Below are 23052 nucleotides of genomic sequence, written 5' to 3'. Positions count from 1 at the left end.
AATGTTTATTTAGGTTTTTTATTCAGTTGATGATGAAACAACAAAAATAATACATCTAGTATTAAGTCACCATTTTAGAATCATCTACACATCACACATTCCTAAATGTACTTCAGCTTCCCACTAATTGTGAAATATATTTCATATATTTGAACAGGAATAGCATCCTTTAATCAGGTTGTACATATAAAAAATATCAATCTGCACCCAGGCTGGTTTTATTTTAGAAAAAGCATATTAAATGATGTGTAACTTATAACTTCAATAAAAGCAGATTTGTGAAACATTTCCACTATATTTCCTTGATTTTATTTCATAGATGTTTGAACAAAAGCACACACGACTGAATTAACGAACAAGAATCAGGTAAGGAGGAAGAATAGGAAAAACACATAAAGAATCAAAGAATCGCTCAGCAATTTGGATGTGTTAAAAAAGTGACCTTTGCCTTAAGTTTGTTTGGAAAATCAAACCTTTCCTGACCAAAAAGACATAACAAGACATAGAAAGAATTTAGGTAATTGAGATGAAGAATTTGTGAAAACTCAACAATTATAGGAGTTTCTGTGTAGACTGCAGTAAAGAACATGTGAGGAACAGTTTAATGAGTGTTTAATAAAATAAAATCAAAATTGGGAGGAGGAAAATGCCTGAAGCCAATTCCTCCAATACAACATCCTGTTAATACGATTTCTACCTTGTACACTTGTTCATGACAAGTCTCTCCCCTTTCTTCCATCTCTTTCAAATTAGCAAAGATAATTTATTTAATAAAACAAAGCAGACTCGTAAGAAGGGGAGGGGTCATCACACACAATACTGTTGCACATGCTTTGCTGTCTTGGGACTTTTTTTACATCTATAGTTTGTGTCATTTTATTTAAAAAAATGTAATTTAAGCCATTCTTCAAAGACTGTCAATACATATATTGGAGATACCCTCCTGCTCACTTTTAGAAGACACTGTCACCAGGTGGCGCTATTCCACACAGCCACTTTGACCGGGCAGATCTTCAGAGGGCCTGGGTTACTGCCGTTGATGTTTGCCCCGGGGCAGAAGAACGGAAACATCCTCTCTGTAAACTGGCCAGTGAAGGTGTAGATGGCCGTCAGGTCCAGAGAGTTGGAGAAACTCACCTCCCCGGCCTCGTAATCCAGCTTCACCCTCACCCTCTCCAGACGGCCGCTGACGTCCAGCAGGGTGGGCGGGGCCGTCATAGCCGTGTAGCGGCCGTCAGACAGAGCTATGTTCCAGGAGCCTCCTTCTGGACCTCCTGAGATCTTACCCTTCCTCGATATCGACTCCTTCACCACACCGATGACCCAGTCCTTGTTCTCCCCCACCTCCACCTCCCAGGCGTGGCGGCCCGAGGTGAAGCCCTCGGATCCCAGCACGAACACGAAGTGGTCGAAGCGCTCTGGGTTGTCCGGCAGCTTCTGTATGACCCCAGTGTTGCTCACTCTGCTCAGGTTCCTGCTCAGGGACAGGCAGGGGTAGGCCGTGTTGGGGTCCAGAGTCACTGGAACTAAAAAAAAAGGGCGGGAAATGAGAGATGTTGAAGAAGACGGTCATGAAGTGTGGGTGCCATTTCCTTGTAACTCTTCCAAATTAAACTTTTTTTTTTTGTATATTTTTTTCAACTCTGTATCTAATAACACATGTATTTAACTATTCAAAACACTACTGGTACTGGTCAAACTCAGTCAATTCAGCTTTACTGAATTTTCTACAAGGTTTCTGAGCTGAAGATGGTTACAAAACTCACTCCTGTTACTGGCACTCATTCCTGTTACTGTACTTTTATGATTTGAGCAACAGGAATGAAAGTAACAGGAATGAGTTTTTATCACAGAATTAGCAAAAACATGAAAAAGAGCTAAGTGGTGGCTAATCTAATAGAATGATAACACTGAGCAAAATGTGTATTTTAAAAATGAACAATGGCACCGATTCGGTGATACATGATGAGTCAAAAGACTTCAGGTAGAAGTAAGAAAATTGAAAATTTAACTCTTTATCTCACTTAAGTGGTGTTAAATGTTGACACTATTTAACAGAGCTGCATATTTCAAGATAAAATAAACTAACATTCTTAACATTTAAGATAAAGTGCATCCACTTCTTTAATTGGACACAACGAGACATCGGCACCGCCCTGTTACATAATTATAGGCCAACAAAAACAAATAAAACTACTACTGTGCTTAAATTAAATTTCCCATGCAACAGGTAAATAGACTGGCAGAGAGGAAGCAGAGATTTAATTTAATCCAGTATTAACTGCAGTATTCAAGTCCTTCAATACACACTGTAAAGGTCTGACCCATAAAATTCTCTTGACCGTAGCACTTACTATATTCCACCAGGCCCTGCATTTTCTCCCACACGCTGTACTTCAGAGAGCTCACGTGCTTGGCCACATTGATCAGAGCAGCTGGAACCTTCTCCGGCTCCACGAACGTTAACTGAGTCCTGCAAGCGCAACAGTGAGATCAATCAGCACACTGTGGATTTAGGATAAATATAGGCGTGTATGTTTCTCGGTCGAGCGCACTGACCTCTTCTTTATGAGCTTGTAGTGCTGCAAACAAAAGACAGGAACAGAGGAGTCAGAGTCAGTGTAAACATGCAGACTGTTAAAGGAGAACGATGGTGTAAAATTGACTTTTGGTGGAGTAAAACATGGTAAAGAGGATTAACTTTTGTTGAAAAGCCCACCTCCGCTTTCCCACAGCTTTCTGAGAGCCAGTAATTTTTTGCAGTTTGTCCAAACATGCTTTAGAATGGATGACATAGGGAATATTTTATCCCTGCAGATAGATAAATCACTTTTTACACTGTTCTCCAGGTTCAAAGTAGCTCCACACCTCATTGGTAGAATCCGGAGAGCCCTGACATTTAAAACGATGAATTAATAACTTTAAAAGTGCACAAGAAGCTTATTAAAACCACTGTTTACAACCCATAGAGTAACCTATTGTCTTGTGCAATTTTAAAGTGTTTTTTTTTCATGGACAATTACCCACTATCGCTAGTGATGCCCCAACACCTGGAGGGTTAAGACTAGCACACGCCTCCTCCGACACATGTACAGTCAAACTCCGCCTCTTTTCAAACTGCTGCTGATGCAGAACTACCAAATAGCATCACAGCGCTAAAGCTCGGAGGAAAGCGCAGCGACTCGTTCCAATACATCAGCTCACAGACGCAGCCTTGTGCTGATCCACATCACCCTTTGGAGTGATGTGGGGAAAGAGCGCCATCTACTGTACCCACTCAGAGAGAGCAAGGCCAATTGTGCTCTCTCAGGGCTCCGGCAGCTGATAGCAAGATACATGAACAGAATTCGAACCGGCGATCTCCTGATCATAGTGGAAACGTTATTAGTGCCTCGTTTTAAATGTCAGCACTCTCCAGATTCTACCAATGAGGTGTGGAGCTACTTTGTGCTCGGATAACAGTGTAAAAACCATTTATCTGCAGGAGAATAAAAAAGCCCCATATCATTCATTCTAAAGCTAATGTTTGAACAAACTTGAAAAAAAAATTCTGGATCTCAGAAAGCTGTGGGAGAGCAGAGGAGAGCTATTCAACAAAGGTTAGTACTTTGTATCATGTTTTACTACAACGAAAAAAATACATTTTACACCAGACTTCTCCTTTAACATTGGTAATTCCACAGTATAATACAGGCGAATACAAGCTCTACAAGCTCATACCTGCAGGAAGAGCGAGTCAGCGTTGGCGATTTCGTCATCTATGGCCTTGACGGCGTGGGAGAAAGTGAGGATGTCACGTGTGATGTTATCGGTCTTCTTCTTCATCAGGTGCTTCCTCTCCTCCTCTTCCTCAGCCAGCTGATCCAGTCTTGCCGCTTCTTCTTTCTCCAGGAACTGTCTCAGCTCAGCAAAGTCGTCCTTTATCTGCTTCTCTGCCTGCTGCCTTTGATTCTGTTGAAAAAAAAAAAGAGAACAACACTAAGATACATGATGGAAAGGTGCGATTGTTCTTGTGAGGAAAAAGTTAGGACACACCCATAGTTAATTAGTACTTAAAATGTATAACTTATGTAAAATTAGAATGAGGTGCAGCGCATCAGCTGCAGGTGACTGAAGAATGATGAGGTGTTGAGTGGGCCAGAGGTCTAAAGCACTGCCACTAAGATGGGAAGACCGCTGGCTAGAATCCTGGTCATCCAGTCTTGGCACAAATAAAATAGATTATCATTTTCATCTGCAGTATTTTCATCTGTTCTGAATATTTTTCTTACTCATAAGAGACACACTTCTGTTGCCCAAGTGTTAATCATAAGCTTGTTATATTTCACTGTAAGTGCCCAATTTCTATTTTTTGTTTTTAAAGATTAAGTATCAGCAGATATTGACATGAAAAATATGAGAATCAGTATCATTACATTTTCATATCAATACATCCCCCATTTTAAGCAAACTGCTGTTCTCTCAGTAATCCTGCAGTAAATTGCTCTTAAGTTACTTTATTTCTGTAGTTCAGTTTAAACATGTGAAACTGAGTGATCTATTTAAAGCATTTATTTTTTTTTATTGGTGATGATTAGGGCTTACAGTCAATAAAAATCCAGAAGTCTATTCTCAGAAAATTGTGGGCAGTGTGCCACATCTCCATAAAAGTTGTCAGCAGCAGAGGGAAGCATGAAGTGCTGTAAGGTTTTGTGGGAAAACAAAACTGCACTGATTTTAGACTTGATAATAAAACACAGTGGATCAACACCAGCAGATGACAGACATGACTCTCCAAACCATCACTGATCATCAGTAAATTTTTACATTTTATTTAAAGTAAATCAAGGGATCAGAGTCTGGAGGAAGAGTGGAGAGACACACAGTCCAAACTGCTTGAGGTCTAGTGTGAAGTTTCTACAATCAGTGATGGTTGAGATGCACTAGTGAATTCACCGCTAAAGAATGCGTGGTTTGTTTCTGCTCACGGTGTAAATGATTTGGAACGTTCAGTCTGGTCTCTGTTGATACCTTGATGTGCACAGTGACGTCGTCATGCTCCTGCTTGGCCTCGTAAAGGCGGCGCAGGTTTTTCTTCATGGGCACGAGCTCCTTTCTCAGCTCCATCTGCAGAGCAGAGATAATGTCAGTCTAAGAAAAAGCAAGCACACAGCACCATAACAGCAGATACTCAAATCATCAGCATATCAGCAGAGATAATGCAGCGGATCATTGCACACAACTTTTTTTTCAGTTTTTATCTTACAATGATTTGATAGTGTACTAACAACACACTGTTTAATGAGAGTTTCTTTATACTGGGCATTGGTGATATGTCAGCAGACACTTCTAAACAATGTAAAACAACAATAAAAAATAATAAAGAACAGAATATGCAGATGCCAGAGACTGTAAAAAAAAGATGGATGCCGTGTCGCCGTTCCCATGCATTCAATGAAAATGAAGCCAAAATCTTCCGCCATGTTGGCGATCCTGATACCCGAGTCTGCGCAGTAGAGACCAGAGGAGGGAGAAAGACTGTGAAGAGACAGCCCACTCATTTAAATAAACCCGCCCCTGAGGGCTGCCTCGAGGTCACAGGCTGCAGAGCGGAGCAGAGCCATGTAACCAGCCCTTTTACAATAACCACACCTTTTAGAATAGAGCTGAATAACGTTTTAATAAACGAATTCTGTGGGGATATAAAAATGTGACAATATAAGCAGAGGTTACACTAGCTGTTGCATTTAAATAATGGAGGTAGAATTACAGTATATTGGAAAAAAAAAAAAAAACGTGATTGAAAGTGGCTGTTTTGCCACTTTTTCTGTATATTTGATCTTATTGTAACTATGGCTGAGGAGCTCAATCAAAAGACTGTTACCTAAATTAATCCTTAGATCTTATTGGTTTATTTTTAAAATACAATTTTTGGGAAATTCACTAGAATCGCTCAGTGCTCAGTGTCCTCATGCTATTATTATTTAATATATGATTGGATGGCAGAGTGAATCTTCACAGTTAAAAAGCAGCTAAATAAGAAACCCTGCAGTTCTGCCCAGGTGGAGAGAACCTGGAGAAAAACATGGTGGTTAATCAGTAAAATACTCGTTCCTCGAAAACGCCTGCAGTGTTTTTTAAAACTCAGATTATTGACAAAACAGCATGCTTGAGTGAAGCTGATGGAGGATGGTGAAAGACTAAAGCACAGAACGAGACGTACTGTAGCCTGTGCACTTACGCTTCATTACATCATTATATCTGCTGAAGTACAGGCTGGAATATTCTTTGCTCCAGCACTTTTTCACTGAGGATTACACAAAAAAAATGAAAAAAATTGTGCACAGGGACATTTCACATAGCTAACCCACATACTGATATACACGGACATGCCAAACATCACGTGACAGCAGTATGTAAACTGATCCTGATATTTCAGCACATGGGGTGATTTAGGAATGCACACACCTGTATATGTTCTGAGGTGTTATCTTGTGAGTGAGACTGGAGATTGGCCAGTGTGCTCATGGCAAGGCATTGAATGAATTAGGATTTGAAGTAAGATTGAGGCCTGATAGTTGGTACAAGATGGATAAAGCATTCAATTTATGTAGTTGTGTGATTATTTAACATTTTATATTTAACATATAATCATAGAGGGCATTACTACCTACAGTGGACAGAGCAGTGGTAGAATGTGGTAACAATTGTGACCGGCGGTGTCTGACTAGAACTGTCCGTGTGAAAAGACAAGCAACTCTGGCAGAGGTTCATCTAAATCTACAGTATATTCAATTAAACAGGCCCCAGTAAAATATACAGCTCTGGAAAAAAAATAAGAGACCACTGTAAAATAATCAGTTTCTCTGATTTTGCTATTTATAGGTTTGTGTTTGAGTAAAATGAACATTGTGCTTTTATTCTATAAACTGCAGACAACATTTCTTCCAAATCAAAAAAAAAAAATGTAATTTATAGCATTTATATGCAAAAAAATAAGAAATGAAAAAAAAAATACAAAGCTTTTAGACCTTAAATACAACAAATACAACAATGCAGATGCAAATACAACAAGTTCATATTCATAAAGTTTGAAGAGTTCAGAAATCAATATTTGGTGGAATAACCCTGGTTTTTAATTATAGTTTTCATGCATCTTGGCATCACGTTCTCCTCCACCAGTCTTACACACTGCTTTTGGATAACTTTATGCTACTCACTCCTGGTGCAACAATTCAAGCAGTTCAATTTGGTTTGATGGTTTGTGATCATCCATCTTTCTCTTGATTATATTCCAGAGGTTTTCAGTTTGGTAAAATCAAAGAAACTCATCCTTTTTATGTGGTCTCTCATTTTTTTCTTTTTTTCTTTAGCTACCATGAGAAATGGCAAAAGTCACAGGACAAAATACTATTTTGGCAACCAAATTTCAAAAACTAGTACAAGTACTAACAAATATATTGTAATTAAAGGATGTATGTATTATATATATATATATATATATATATATATATATATATATTAATGTTTGTATGCAGTACTTTCCCTACCCCACTAAATCAATAGATAATGTAATGCAATATCAAGCTGTTCCCTACAGCGTTTTTCTCAGCGTGTTTCTGAGATGCTGAATTATTTATCCATATCAGGACTCTGACCAGTAAGTTTGATGGATGTTGATGTCAGGGGACAGTGTGGTCAAGCTTCCATCCAATCAGAAGCTCACCTTGAGGTCATGTGCCGCCTCCTCCATGGGACACACGCGGTGGCCCTGGTGCTTCTTGGACGTGTGGCACACGCAGCAGAGGAGCTCCTCGTCATCCTGGCAGAAGAGCTTTAGAGGCTCTTTGTGGGCGGGGCACAGGTCAGGAGGCCTGGACAGAAGGGGGAACAGGGGGAAGAGGTTCGTTAATTCTGCTGATGATGAAACGTTTGGGAACCAATTGCCAGACAACAAGTCGATGCAATTTCTAAACTATAAATTATTATATATTATATACATAATCCTCTTCCCTAGCAACCGTCTTGGATTCCATGCCAACCATCTAGCAACTAACCTAGCAACCACCTGGCATACCGTACCAGCCATTAAGCAACTACTCTAGCAATCTCATAGATTTCCAAACTAACCATCTATAAAGTAGCCATAGCACCATAGCTACCATAGCAACCATCTTTCAACCAGTCATACTTCAAAAAAATTATACAATTTTTTTATTTCACTTATATGTAACATCTGTAAAACCACCTGGGATACCATACCAACCATTAAGCAACTACTATAGCAACCTCATAGAATTCCAATCCAACCATCTAGCAACTACCACAGCAACCACCATAAATACCATACCCATCATCTAGCACATTCCCATGCAACCACCTGGGATACCACACCAGCTATTAAGCAACTACTCTAGCAACCACCTAATATACGAAACCAACCATCTATCAAATATCCTAGCAACCACCTTGGATACCATACCAATCAAGCAGCAAATACCCTAGCAACCACCTGAGATATGATACCAGCCATTACGCAATTACTCTATCAACCTCCTAAGATTCCAAATCAACCATTTGCAACTGCCCTAGCAACCAACTAGGTTACTACACCAACCATTTAAAACATACCCTAGCAACTGCTTCAGATACCATAAAAAAACAAGTAGCAACTACCTTAGTAACTAACCTAGTAACTAACCTAGCAACCACCTGGAATACCATACCAGCCATCTGGCAACTAAACTAGCAACTACCTGGGATACCATATCAGCAATTAAGCAACTACTCTATCATCCACCCACCTAGGATATTAAACCAACTATCTAGGATCCATCATAGCAACCATCATTTTGACCAATCAGACTTCAGACCAACCATATACAGTATCAACAACCTAGCATACCCAGGCAACCTACCTAGATACTCCGTTGGGGGATGCAGCACCTCTGAACCCGTTGGTCTCCAGGCCCTTCTGCTCCTGCACCAGAGTATCACAGACGTTCTTCAGCACCAGGCTGACGGTGGGTTCCGTCAGAGAGCACCTCCTCCTGCAGACAGGACACTCGCGCTTGGTCCCCTTCTTGTTCCAGAACTGGTGCAGGCAGCCCCTGCAGAAGCTGTGACTGCAGCGCAGGACCACAGGGTCCGCGAAGATCTCGCAGCACACAGGACACGACAGCTGGTCCTCCACCGCCGCCCGCGAGTTAGAGGTCAGGGCCCGGGGCCTCAGGACCGCAGTCACTTTAGGGCTGAGGAGCATCCCGGCCCTCCCGGGTTGGGAGGAGGCCCTGGGCCTTAGAGGCATTTCTTTAAGCAGCTTCAAACACTGCAGTCTAAAGTCTAGACCAGCGAGATCAAAGCCAGTGTCATTAACTTTCACCATAACAGATCAAAAGATAACATACAAAAATGTTACAGTCTGTTTTAATGGCTCAAACCCTTTATTTAGTGGATCAAAAGCCTCTTCAATCTTCAATTCCTTTTTTCTTATTTGATGGATCAAAGCCAAATAACAAAATATTTTTTACTCATTTAAAAGATCAATGCCAACTTACAAAATATAATTTTTTCTCTTATTGGAAAGATCAAAGCCTACACACAAAATGTAAGTAAAAGTTTTTCCTCTTTTGATGGATCAAAGTCAACCTTTTCAATTATTTGATGACCAACATACATAATGTTTTTTTTACGCTTATTTGATAGATCAAAGTCAACTTACAGAATGCTTAATTTTTTCTTGTTTAAAAGATCAAAGCCAAGCTACAAAACAGTATTTTTCCTATTGTTTGATAGATTATTTTTCTTTTTTTGGGATCAAAGCCAGCTTACATATACAAAAAAATATACAAAAAAAGCCAACGGACAAAATATAAATTTTACACTTTTGACAGATTAAAATAACAAAACGTTCTCACTTATTTAATGGATCAAAGTCATTTTCAACGTTTTTTTTTTTTTTTTACATTCGATGAATCAAAGCCAATTTACATTTTAGCTTTTTCTCGTTTGAAAGATCAAAACTAACATACAAAATGTTTATTTTTCTTTCTTATTTGATGGATCAAAGCTGAATTAAAATATTTCTCACTCATTTTCAAAGCAAACTTACAAATTATTAATTTACAATTATATATGATAAATCAAAGGCAATTAACCTTTATTTGACAGAACAAAGCCAACTTTACAAAATGCTAATTTACCAATTATTTGAAAGATCAAAGCCAACTAACAAAAGGTTGAATTAATTCATTAAAAGGCCGAAAAAGTTCAACTTACCCACAGCTTTGTGTTATTCCTTTTTCCTGATCGACCAAATTTAGTCTTCAGACAGGCCAAAATCAATTTCCATCTTCTAAAAGATCAAATTGAAATACCAGAGGTTTCTCTAATAATAAGCAAATGTTTAATAAGGCAGGATAATTCTGCAGTGCTGTGGCCCTCCAGGATCAGAGTTGTCACCCTTATCCAGAGTCAGTTTTGGCTTAGTGTTAGTCCAGTGAAACACGTGGAGGTCGATTCTAAGAAATGACGCTTGCCGTCGGCTCTTCACTATTTTACTCTTAGAGACCCGCCCACATGTGTACAGTGTTCCACCCCAGAAGAACAGGCTCTTTTATGGGATCATCTCCATCCAGTGACGGACTGACCACACTAGAGTAAATAAGACCAACCCACAGGTGCACTTTATCACCTCCTCCTGCTGTATGGAGTTTGGGTCAGGTCAGATCACTACAGGATCGCAGCCACTTCACAGGGAAAACAAACACTACTGATGTGGGAAATATGAGAGATGTTTGCTGTAAACATCAGTGTTTTGGAGACTCGGACAGTGTTGACTATAGCACGCACGCCTGTGCTCTCCTCGGGGCGTACAACAACTTCTGTAAAAACTGTACTCTAATATCTTTATTAGATCTGGGTGGAATATTCATCGTGTTTTCCAATAAATATAAATGTACAGGTGAATCTCAAAAAAAAAAAATTAATGTCATTGAAAATTTACTTTATTTCAGCAACAAACTACTGATCTATTTTAAGTGTTTATTTCAGCCAATGAAAACCCAAAAATTAGTATCTCAGACAATTAGTATATTATATAAAGACCAACTGGTACTTTTGAAAACGTGGGCAGTGTGCCAAGTCCTGCTGGAAAATGAAATCTGCATCTTCATTAAAGTTCCCAGCAGAGGGAAGCATGAAGTGCTGTAAGATTTTGTGGTAAAACAAAACTGCACTGACTTTAGACTTGATAATAAAACACAGTGGATCAACACCAGCAGATGACATGTCTCTCCAACCATCACTGATCATCAGTAAATTTTACATTTCATTTGTAAATCAAGGGAGCAGAGTCTGGAGGAAGAGTGGAGAGACACACAGTCCAAACTGCTTGAGGTCTAGTGTGAAGTTTCCACATTCAGTACTGATGATTAGTCCTGCACATCAATTCACATTGACTTTTGGCTGAACCAATCAGTGTAGTAGATTTTTCCAATGAACTGCGTTCTTCACGTTTGAAAAAGAAAAAAAAGCAATGATGTTATTTTGTCATATTTTTCGAAGAATACCTGAAAACATACTTAAATGTGGTATATCATGATATATATCGTTATCGTGATATACAAAATTCCATATCGTGATATATGATTTTTCCCGTATCGCCCAGCACTACTAATAAGTAAAGAAAGTGTTTTGCCTGTTCATTCACTTTAATAGAAGCTACTACTACATTGCTTTTAATATGAATTTACCTTGCTTAGTGTTGAACCTCATTTGACCTAAGGAGTCAATCAGATTTCATGAAGAATGTTAAAAAATGTCTTTTAAACTTCACTATAATAAAGTTAAGGCTTTATCTTAAACTTATCTTAACTAGCACCTGTCAAAACCTGTCACACCCGTCACACACAAGCCAAACAATTCCAAGAGTTCAGATCACCCACATTGATGTCACTCAACTGGAGAAAAACAGGCCCGGTATTTCCAAGAACTGCTGTAAGAAAACACAAACACTAACACATACTCCCACATTACCATCCCCACAGGAACAAAACATGCAGAACGGATCGATAAAAAACAAAAAAAAAAAAGTTACGACTCAAGTCATAGTGCTTTGTTCATTTTAATGATGCTGAGAAATCGGTGCAATAAGTAACAACTGAGTAAACAATATTCCTGCCCTGACGACATGATTGACGACATAAGACTCTGAATCATGATTATTATTGCGCTTTAAACGGTAGTCCAAGACTTGTAACATTGTAACAGTCTAACATTGAAACCATCAAAGACCAAGACAGTATCAAGTGCAACGAACAGCATCTAATAACTTTTCTTAAAAACAGGTTTTAGGCTATTATACATCCAAACAAGCACTGAAGGAAGACAAAGCAAATCATCAACAACAGACCTGGCTTCGGGCGCATTGTAAAAAGCAACACCGGAAACCAAGAAGTAAAAAAAAAAAAAAAAAAGGAAAAGAAAGTACAAAGAAATCTGATTCCGACATTAAACAAGATTAGCCAGAAAAAGAGTCACAGCTAAATACTGAAAAACGAACGCTTTGGTTCGTCACCATATGAAACACATCTGGTCCAGACTGTTGGTGCTTCTCATTATACCAGAGTCTGGAAATTCATCTGATATCTAAACTTCATTATATATCAAACCCATCCCAACCCCAAACCCTTACCTCTACTAAATGTGTCTCATGTCTGCAAACATTAAGCCACATTTGCGTAACTGTAACATCCAACATCCAATCTACACTCTTAGGGTGTACTCACACTAGGCAATCCATGTTGTGCCCATGCACATTTACCTCCCCCAAAACACGGCTAGTTTCACTAGTGTAATCGCTCCTAACCATGGATGATGACGTCAGTGATGTTCCTGTAAACAAACATGGCTTGATGTTGTGTTGAATTCAGCAGCCCCACCAGGAAAAGCACCCTCTCTCTGGAGTGTGCACTATGGCGCTATGTATGTAACCGTGACTGAGATAACCGTGACTTTTGGTGCATATTTCTAAGTAAGTTAAAGCAGATTATATCCTATTGTCTCGCTTTTATCAAGAAGACTGTATATATGCGCTCCCGAGAGAGGGTGCTTTACATGGTGGGGGTGCTAAATTCACAACAATGCACAACAATGGCAAGCCTACTGAGCAGTGATCAATGACGTAAGTGAGCTTGGGAACGGATTGTTTAAACGCAGTGTGAGTGCAGGTCAGCGGGGGAGTGGGGAGGGGGAAGAACTCTGCTCCAGCACAATTCAACCAAACCGTGCCTAGTGTGAGTACACCCTAAAATATAAATAAAGCTGCTACAAAGGATTCTTTGAGTCGTATCACATGACAAAAAAAAAAAAAAAAATCAATCATCTTAACATTAAGTGAACATTTCTTCTTTCAACCTTCAAAATGTTTTTTCACTTACTCACTTACAGTCTCTTTTGCAAGAGCTGATCTTTAAAAAAATAAAAAATAAAAAAAAACTATTTCTATATTAAAATATATCCCTCAAAGAACACTGTGTATCATCTTTATTTTTAGGATTTTTAAGAGTGTATAACACTGTAATAAGAGATACGAGATCCCAAGGCCAAAGAATTCTCTCTCAAATCTCTCCAATGTCTCTCTCAAAAGCTATAATAACGAAGATCTTGAAATCATGGCCTTGTTCCAGTTTGACATTTAAATAAGACCTCAAGGATGTTTTTTCTTTCTTTTTTTTCAGTGCTCAAAGCCGGAGATGATGCAACAGCTGAAATACTGCTGGTAATATTCTATGAATACTGCTTTAATACTGATCTGTTAGAAAACCGTTCTCAGAAGTTTGGCAATAGGCTGCAGTTCACCAAAGGTTTACTAAATAACAGTAACGGATATTAGAAAATGTAGTGTACACACCTCTCTCGTTTGCTCACTCATAAAAACAAGCTTCTATATCACTTCTGGAGGAAGTGGGAATGTGTGCCATGTGAAAGGAATAATCAAGGGTTTTTCCATCTATTCCAAATTGCAAAGAAACTAATAAATGACAACCAAATGTTTGTATGTTTGTGCTCACAATCTGTAAGATACATGATGGTACATGGTAAGACATTACGAGTTTTTATTAAATTTTTATTCGTAACTTGTTTTTTTACGAGTTTAATTAATAGAGTTCAATTAAATTAATTGGTTTTCATGAACCACCTGTTTGGGGTCAATGTCCTGTAGAAACACCTGAGAATCCCACCGCCACCATGCTTTAAAGCTGGTGTTATGACTATTTCAACAGATTTACTTTTCAAATAATTTCCTTTTTTTTTTTTTTTGTGCAGGTTTTCATTTCAACTAAGCGGAGGCACATATGCACAATTAACCAGTTGCTTAAAAGACTGAGGCTAGCTGATTAAACAAATAGAATCTGATGTGCCTCTATTGTATTAAAATATCTATATGTATGAATTATTTTAGGTAGAAAAACCCTAAAATATTCCTTTGAAAGGCAATCTACCAAAAATAAAGTTTACAGTGCAGTCACTTTTACTCAGTTTACAGGCTTCAAAACCAGCTATTTTTAATCCAAATCACCTTCCATCAATATCTAGGGCATGCTTTAATTTGTCCCACACACTCTTTTTAATAAACACGTCTGTCCAGACCCATCACATAGCCTGTCTGAGAAGAAAAGAGTGAATAACTGCTGGAATCTTTGGAAACATTTGGGGGAAAAAAGATGATACAACTTTAAGTATCATTTCATACAGATTCATACTTGAGATTCTCAAAGTATCTCAAAACATCACTGCATTTTTTTGTTGCTATTATAAAGTGGACACTGTTCTGGACATTTAAGACAGCCAGTGTGTGGAAAACTTGTTCTAGAATTTGGAGACAAATGTCTAATTTAGGGATGCATCGATACCATTTTTCCTAACCGAGTACAAGTATATATATTTTTGTTCTCGCCGATACCAAAACCTATTCCGGATTAATTGATCAGGATAAGGATTACGTAATAGGGTAGCTGTTAGTGTAAAAAAGTGCTTATATAAATTTTGGGGGCTGGGGCTCAGAGTGGTTTAAAGTGACTAAGTCGCTATCACTATGATCGAGAGGTCGCTGGTTTGAATCCCGGTTATGCAGCTAGCCATCAGCTGCTGGAGCCCCTGAGAGAGCATAATTGGCCTTGGTCTCTCACGGTGGATAGTAATGCTCTCTCCCCACATCACTCCAAAATGTGATGCTGCACAGCTTCTTACAGGGTACTTCATGAATTATGTTTTTCTGAACTGCTGGTGTTTAGACAGTTGTATTCTCTCTATATATCTCTCTTTTTTTTTCTACTCATTTTCTCACTCGTTCCATCTCCAGTGCTGTGGTTCTGCGGGAATCAGTATGTATAATTCGGACTTGAGCGATAAAAGTTTATCATTATCTATCTATTATTCAGTGCAGCAATGTGCAATAGGAATTGGATGTTGGTATCGGGGCCTCGGTTTCGCGAGCACGAATACATTTGAATGGTATTGGGCCCGATATTGATCGGTATCGGTATTCATGCATCCCTAGACAAAATTATGCATAGGAGTGTGTGGAATGAACAACAGCATGCCATCCATTAATTAAAAAAAAAAAAAAAAACATAGAAAGGCAATTTGGTTAAAAACATCACTGAGGCTTCATTCCTTCATATAAAACAAGACAATATAAAGAATATAAAACATGACAGTACATGCTTGAAGGAGTCATTGTAGTGTAACATCTTTTAAAGTGGTTCCAAACTGCACTGTACATGCAAGAGCCAGAGCAGCACTACACAGTGTATGCTGACCAGCAGGCGTATATACGTGTATGTGTGTGTGTGTGTGTGTGTGTGTGTGTGTGTGGTTCTACACTGTGTTGTGCTGGCTGTGCTTTAGAGCTGCACAATATATAGTGTATTATGAACTGCAGCACTCAGGGTTTTAGACAGTCAAATTTACTGTAGTACTTTTTCCTTTTTGGAAAAATAATCTGGATCCAATTCCCCTAAAGCATTCTAGACCCTGTTCACACCTGGTAGTTTCATGTGACCATTATCTGGATTGTATCCTGGCAAGACTTTAGCCACATGCATTTATACTTGGTACTCAAATGCATCTCGGATGTGTGTGTTTACACTTCTATAACACATGGCTTAATTGAGTGTTACATCACCTCCTAAAGCGGTTTGAGCAATCGGATTTGTATCTGGTTTTAATACACCTATTGTGGTGTTTCAAGTAAATCAGCGACCCTGTTTACACCTGGTCACTTCATGCATCTTGAGACTCATGATTATATCTGGATAAGACAAAACCATATAAAAATACAAGTGTAAACACAAACAAGACATTTAAACCAGATTTAACATTTAAACCAGATACTCAGAAATCCAGTTACTCACACCACTTCAGGAGGTGATCTGAGATGCACTCAAGCCCCCTCCAGTACAACTAAAACTATTCCTAGCACCTATCAAAACACCAGCAAACATATTAGCCATTAAACATAACAGCCATATAATATCGTTTGTGGTAATACCACAAGCATTTTTGACACAAAAAAAAAATCATATCATAATAATTATAATATTAAATTGAGCCTATTTTGTATTTGTTTAGCTATTTACGTGTTATTTTTTGTTTTTGTTTGTTGGCTGTTGATACTCGAGCACCTATTATGCTGCTCTTTAGTTTTGATGGTAGATTTTTATTGTATTACTTTATCTATGTAAGTCTTTGTAAGAACTTAAATTTTTATATATTTTTTTTTCATATTTGTTTTATTGCAGTAGACACTCTTAGTAGTCACAGTAGTCAATCTGTCTTTAAATGCATGTTTTATTATATTGCCAAAAATATAATTATCGCATAAATACCCAGAAATATCATTATATTATTTTTACAAGTACAGATGCATCTCAAAAAAGTAGAATATCATAAAAAATGTACTTTATTTCAGTAATTTATGAAAGAAATATACGCTTATAATAATAGATCACTCTGTGTGTAATACATCTATATAATATAGGAGTTTCACATTGTGAACTTAAATACTGAAGTAAAGTAACTTCTCAATCATATTCTATTTTTTTGAGATGCACCTATAAATTTGCTAATTACATCCCAAACAGTAATCAGATTTCAGTATGACTCACTGGAGATGCATTTGTCTACAAAGTGTAAATACCTGTGGTTCACTTTACCTTGTAAAACAAAAGGCAAGTGAAAACTATCCTAAACATACTAAATATGTAACAGTAAAATACTTGTGATTTGAAATCATGAAAATATCATCTATTATTGAGAATCTTGTTTCAAAGGAACAATTGCTTCCAACCCCAAACAACATACTGTTTTGTGACATCATCCATTGTAATAATAATATTGCAAAATACTGTAATATGCAAAAAAAAAAAAAAAAAAAGATTCAACAAGTAACTACTAGGGGCACCGTGACTAATAAGAATATTGTGCAGGCCTACCGTGCATCACAGTGCAGTCCATACAGCGCAACAGTGCAACACAGTGCAAAGTGAAGCTCACAGTTTGTAAAGAGTCTCGGGGATGACGAGTAATCCACGGTCCCTACACGTCTCCCAAAGGTACCAGAAACCTGGAAAAGGTGCTGAAAAGCCAAGTAAACTTTTCTGCCAGTGGTACAATGGTGAGACTTTTTTTTTTTTCATAGCAATTATCAAACGCAATTAGTGTCTAAAGTTCAAAGAAATACAAGCGCTAACATCTGTATTTCACATTAGTGTATCTTAAGGGCCAGCTCAACAGCAACAGCATTAGGATAAAGACGGAAAGGGTCAGAAGAAAAAGGAATTTAGAGTTTTGCATACAAGTTGCATTTAAAAAAAAACAACAAAAAAAAAACAAACAAAAAAAAAAAAACTAAAAACACTCCCAGAGTACGCTCCCGACAAAGACAGCTGAAGTAATTCGGTTTGTAAAACTCAAAATAATAAACAGACACTATAAGGGTGCTATAGTGTTTTGTAGTAGCGCTGTGATTGGTGGCTGGGCCACCTTCTTTAAACGCCTCTGCCTGGACCCTATTCAAATTCCGCCGTCTCCCATTTCCAGCACTAGACCCGACCGACCTTCGCATCACCGATGGCACCCCACACGTCAAACACAAATTCATCTGGGAAGGCAAAGTCACCCAGCGTCTCGTCCAAGGCCTCAGCGAACTCATCTGGGTTCCTCTTGTCTTTCCCCAACTCCACCATCGTAGCAGCTGAACAGGTGATGCAATAACAAAATAATTTTTATAAAAATATATATACACATAAGAACACCTTTACAAGAAAAACCTTAAAGAATCAGCTCAATAGAAATAAAATCACAAGAGAAATCACAGTGACCTACCCAGCTCACTATCTCTTATACCCATGTAGTTCTCCAGCAGATCGTCAACCTTTTCAATTGCCTTTTCCTCAAACGCTGAAGGCTGAAAAACAAAACAGCAAAGCTCAAAAAAGGGGCAGCAATTTCCAAAAGTGTTTTATTCTGACGGTTTTATGGAATATCACAGTATTTTTATTATTTACGTCTCTTTTATTGAATGATTATTGGCTAATATATTGGTTTGTGGCTTATTCTACTGTCAGAAGTTTTTAGAATATAAAAGAAAACTAAGGCTTTAACTGAAGGCTTTACTATACTATTATTACAATCTATTTTAATCAGATAAAACTTATATGGTGAGGAATAGTAGGAGTTCTTCCTGCAAGATGCTGTTCTGATATCAGATGATGTTTCTCCAGGTGCGAGACAAGCATTTGACTCCACAGAGCTCAGCTACAGGACCCTTGCTCCAGTCCAGACTGTATTAGCTTGTTATGCTAACTGGCTAGCGTTACCTACTTCTTTCCTCTGACACATTACTTAACTTGCATACATACCAGTTCCTCTACTGTTGCGGGTCCTTTGGACCTCAGGCGTAGCGTTCCCCTGCCAGTGCCTAGCTGGACCCCTGAGCCGGACCTGCCCCCGGTCCTCTGACTGATCATATCTAAGGAAAAAATAAAAATAAATTTAAACAACAACCTATGTTACTCTATCGCTCCAACCTGCACATAGTTTCTTCTCATCATACTCCTTAATAAGACTTTGACTAGCTATCTGCACCTATTACAGAAATTGGCAAAGGGTCTGCAACATACATACACTTGGATTCATATTTATATTAGGGGTGGGCGATATGGCCCTAAAATAATATCACAATATTTCATGGTATTTTCAAAATAAGGATACTCTTGGCGATATGAGAAAACACTGAATTAAAAAACTTTTTTGAATAAAAAAAAAAAAAATTATTACTGCATACGATATGATATGACACACCACTAACTGATACATTAAATAATACAAGAATTTTTATCAGGTATGTAACAGAAGTCAATGATCTACAATGTCATGATACTAATAATAATGCACTCGAAATATCTCCATATATCCAGGATTAAAGTAAAATAAATGATACTGGACAGATATAATCTTTCTCTAGTAGATATATAATGGAAAATAAGAAAAGTGTGAATTTTTATTTGGCTAAAAACAGCAAAAAAGTAGTACCCTGATGTGATAATTAGGAGTGTGTGATATGGCACAATACTTCAGGGTATAATATTGTTCACGATATTTAAAAATGTTGGCGATATTATTGCTCACGATACGATATGGCACACCACTAATCATGATAACATTATCGTTAATATCGTATCGTAAAATGCCCTGTGATTCCCACCCCTAACCAACAATGGGTCTAATTCACATACCAAAGGCCTTTAATGGTTCCACCAGCTTCAGGACAAAGTTCTTCCCCCTGGGCAGCTCCTTGAGCATCTTGGCAACCTCGTAGTGTCGACATCCGATAAGTATTTGTCCATTGATTGACTCAATCATGTCCCCAACGTTTATGACCTGGATTTGATGGATGATGCTGCCCTCCCTTATTCTCTGCAAAGGAAATCAGTTATTTTTAGCACATCCTGGCTTCCTGTCTGTCTCATCGGTTGCAGCTTTTCTAAGCATTTCTTTGTTCCTTTACAAAAGAAGTGTTTCATCTTACCTTAATGAAAGCGTAGCCTGCTCCATTGTCAGTGATCGTGAGTCCGAGAGCATCCTCCCCCTTGAACACTTCTACTTCTTTCCTCTGGCCCTTCACATGAGCAAAAATAAAGTCCTCCAGTCCAATCTGGCCACCCAGCAGTTTGTCCATGTCCACCTTGTGGGTGTTTAGTGTGCAAAACATAACCTAAAAATAAGAGAAAACTCATTAAAATCTGTTTTTAAAAAATCTATTCGAAATACAAAAGGAAACATACAGCTCTTGATGAAAACTACATGGTTCTTCTCACCTCTGCAGGTGGGATCCCAAACGCTTCTCCGATCTTGGCATAGAGCTCACGGACGTTGCTGAATCCTTCGATACGTCCTGTGGGGCTGCCGTGTGCCAGCTGGGTGTGGAAAATCAGGCGAGGGCGAAGGTTGGTAGGTGGAGGCGGCAGGCCTTCCTGTGCTGCGCCCTCAGCAAGTCCGACCCCACTGCCGTCAAGCCCATCCAGCCCAGGCACGTTGAGACCGGCACGGATGGGTTCTGCCTCCTCATTTTCCACCAGTGGCGACGCCTTCTTCCTTCGCCCCAATCCAAGTGGCATTCTGGATTCTTCACTGGTGTTCAATGTTTAATAGTATGAAAGTACTGGGCACAGCTTTGTGTCAGTGGTGTCAATACAATTTTACAGCCAACAGTTTCAAAGCAACTGTCCGTTAGGTTCAAGCCATTTAAATGGAAATCTTCAGACCTAAAAACAGTACATGAAATATAAATATAAACATATGGCAGGTAATGTCAATAATAAATCGTAGCCCAGTTTCCTACACAGAAGTCTGGTTCCAGGCTATATGTACACACATGTATTGTATAGACATAATGCCATGAAAAACTTTTTTGCTGTTTTGTCATACTTCCATTTTTCAGACTATCAAACTCATTTTAATATCAGACAAAGATAACCTGAGTAAATACAAATTATTTCAATTATTATTATTTCATTTATTAAGAGAAAAATGCTATCCAAACAAATCTGGCCCCATGTGAAAAAAGTAATTGGGGAGATGTGTCTCGTTACATCTGGTGTAAATCTAACATATAATTTCAGGAAAAGAACATTATACTGAAAGTCAAACATGGTGGTGGAAGTGTAATGGTCTGGGCTACTTTAGAAACTGGAAGACTTGCTCTAAAAGATGAAAACATGATCTCTGCTTTCCACAAGTAAATCCTGAAGGAGATTATCCGGCCATCAGTTTGTGACCTTAAGATTAAGGTAACGAGTAAAATATAAAAAAATCACTGTCATATAAAAGAGTTCTTTACAGGTTTCTAACAGAAGGAAATGTCTATCTGCTGAGATTCCCTCTGGAACTTTCTATATGAAAAAAGTACAATATCGTTTTGAAAATTGCATTAAAACAGTGATTCAATTAATCAAATCAAGTTTATTTAATTACCCTCCCAGGCCTACCACACACCTTTTAAAAATACCAGACAAATATAAGTTAGATATAAGGCTATTTTATTATACAGTACCGGTCAAAAGTTTGGACACTCATTCAAGGTGTTTTCTTTCTATTTATGATTACTTACATCGTAAATTTAATGTTGAAGACATTAAAGCTATATATGAACTCTTGTGGAATTATATTTTGTAAACAAAGTGTTAAACAAACCAAAATATGTTTTATAGCTATTTAGATTATTTTAAATAGCCACATTTAGCTTTAAGGACAGATTGTGTAACTATTTACACTGAATGAGGAGGTGTGTCCAAACTTCTGAGTGGTAACCTACTGTTTATTAGTAACGTTAGCTTATAATTAATATCACATTTTATATTAACATATTATGCCATAGATAACCATATAAGAATGTTATATGGGTCAATTTTCTCTGCTTCCACACTAATGTAGCTAGTTATCTGCCCAAAGTGATGCTAACCTAGCTAGCTTGCTTAGGCTAGCTAACTCAATACTTTTCTGTCTTTTAGTTGTAATTCTTTAGCAAAACAGTGAATGTATCCATAAAAACGTCTCTGTTAATCTATAATGACCGAGTTAACTAATAAAACGTCCAACCTAAGCTCTAATTTTGGCTCAGACAGACTTTTACAGCTAGCTAACTATAGCTAATAAACAAATCACTAAACTTAGCTAGTTAGCTTAGCTTAGTTACCGTTAGCTCACTCAACAGGCGGGTTAAACTGTACGTTACGACTCAGACTCTTTACCCAGACTAATTACTGACACTCAGCTACATAAACGAGGTTTAACAGATCCACCACGGCTGCTGACAACACTTCAGCGGTCTGGAAAACTCTGCTAGCCACCTAGCTAGCCTAACTATCAGGCTAACTATCCACCGTTAGCTCGCTCGCTAATTAGCCTGTTCTTAGCCACCCTCCGCCCGGCGTCACTAAGAAGCTCAGCGCCGGCCACTCACCAGATTAACGGCCGGGTCGCGACCGCCGCGCTGATCCGGGCAGGAGCCGGGGCAGCAGGGTGTCTCTGTAAAGGGAGAGAATTGAGGAGATGCTGGAGGAGGAGAGGATGGATAGATGGGAGGGAGGGTGATCCGCTGGAATGTCTCAGGGCGCTCTTCTTCTCCTTGGGCTTCACACTGAGACACACAGGCGGTCAGAAGAGCGCTGCTGCCATCTAGTCTTCCCGGCATTATACAGCTTTTTCCTCTCTTATCACTCTTCCACCACCTCTCATTCTCCCCCTCTCACTCTTTTCCCCTCTCTCACTTTTCCACTACCTCTCACTCTTCCTCACTGAGGGCACAGTCATTATATAGCATCTGTATTTACAATTTTTTCCCAACTGCTGATATTTATGAAAAAATATTCACATTAACCTCTTACGCTTCCTCCCCCTCTCACTCTTCGACCCTTGTCATTTTCCCTCTTTCTCTTCCTTTACCACTCAATCTTCCTCCACCTCTCACTCCCCCTCTAACTCTTCCTCAACCTCTCTTCCTCCCTT

The 23052-nt window shown here is 38.6% G+C and overlaps 2 protein-coding genes across 3 annotated transcripts; both read right to left on the bottom strand.

Annotated features, from left to right (window-relative positions):
* Positions 1 to 4: 4 nt before the first annotated feature.
* On the bottom strand, positions 5 to 11147 carry trim35-12 (tripartite motif containing 35-12). The gene is made up of 8 exons (XM_022668038.2): positions 10258 to 11147; positions 8898 to 9321; positions 7706 to 7853; positions 5011 to 5106; positions 3721 to 3951; positions 2560 to 2582; positions 2355 to 2473; positions 5 to 1526 (listed from the first exon to the last, which is right to left on the bottom strand). The coding sequence occupies exons 2-8, from the start codon at positions 9284 to 9286 to the stop codon at positions 967 to 969; spliced, it is 1566 nt and encodes a 521-aa protein (XP_022523759.2). The 5' UTR covers positions 9287 to 9321; positions 10258 to 11147; the 3' UTR covers positions 5 to 966.
* Positions 11148 to 12087: 940 nt separating this feature from the next.
* On the bottom strand, positions 12088 to 22706 carry gipc1 (GIPC PDZ domain containing family, member 1). 2 transcript variants are annotated; one of them, XM_007229010.3, is made up of 7 exons: positions 22508 to 22706; positions 20364 to 20810; positions 20075 to 20260; positions 19782 to 19962; positions 18906 to 19015; positions 18370 to 18451; positions 12088 to 18238 (listed from the first exon to the last, which is right to left on the bottom strand). In XM_007229010.3, exons 2-7 carry the CDS (start codon positions 20661 to 20663, stop codon positions 18087 to 18089), a joined length of 1011 nt encoding a protein of 336 aa, XP_007229072.1. In that variant the 5' UTR covers positions 20664 to 20810; positions 22508 to 22706; the 3' UTR covers positions 12088 to 18086. The 2 variants fall into 2 exon arrangements, with proteins under 2 accessions (XP_007229072.1, XP_022523744.1); XM_022668023.2 differs by lacking the exon at positions 22508 to 22706 and adding an exon at positions 22241 to 22454.
* Between the last annotated feature and the right edge of the window lie 346 nt (positions 22707 to 23052).

The sequence above is a fragment of the Astyanax mexicanus genome, chromosome 3, assembly GCF_023375975.1.
Source record: "Astyanax mexicanus isolate ESR-SI-001 chromosome 3, AstMex3_surface, whole genome shotgun sequence".
Classification (NCBI taxonomy): domain Eukaryota; kingdom Metazoa; phylum Chordata; class Actinopteri; order Characiformes; family Acestrorhamphidae; genus Astyanax; species Astyanax mexicanus.
This window is presented reverse-complemented; position numbering and strand designations above follow the sequence as displayed.

Excerpts from the sequence above, each read along its gene's own strand:
- trim35-12 (XM_022668038.2), bottom strand. The coding sequence starts at position 9,286 with ATGCCTCTAAGGCCCAGGGCCTCCTCCCAACCCGGGAGGGCCGGGATG. Across the intron at positions 2,474-2,559 it reads TACAAGCTCATAAAGAAGAG|GACTCAGTTAACGTTCGTGG; the intron begins GTCAGTGCGCTC and ends TTGCGCTTGCAG. Across the intron at positions 1,527-2,354 it reads GCAGGGCCTGGTGGAATATA|TTCCAGTGACTCTGGACCCC; the intron begins GTAAGTGCTACG and ends CTTTTTTTTTAG.
- gipc1 (XM_007229010.3), bottom strand. The coding sequence starts at position 20,663 with ATGCCACTTGGATTGGGGCGAAGGAAGAAGGCGTCGCCACTGGTGGAA. Across the intron at positions 19,963-20,074 it reads CAGGCTACGCTTTCATTAAG|AGAATAAGGGAGGGCAGCAT; the intron begins GTAAGATGAAAC and ends TTTCCTTTGCAG. Across the intron at positions 18,239-18,369 it reads TATAAGAGATAGTGAGCTGG|CTGCTACGATGGTGGAGTTG; the intron begins GTAGGTCACTGT and ends TCACCTGTTCAG.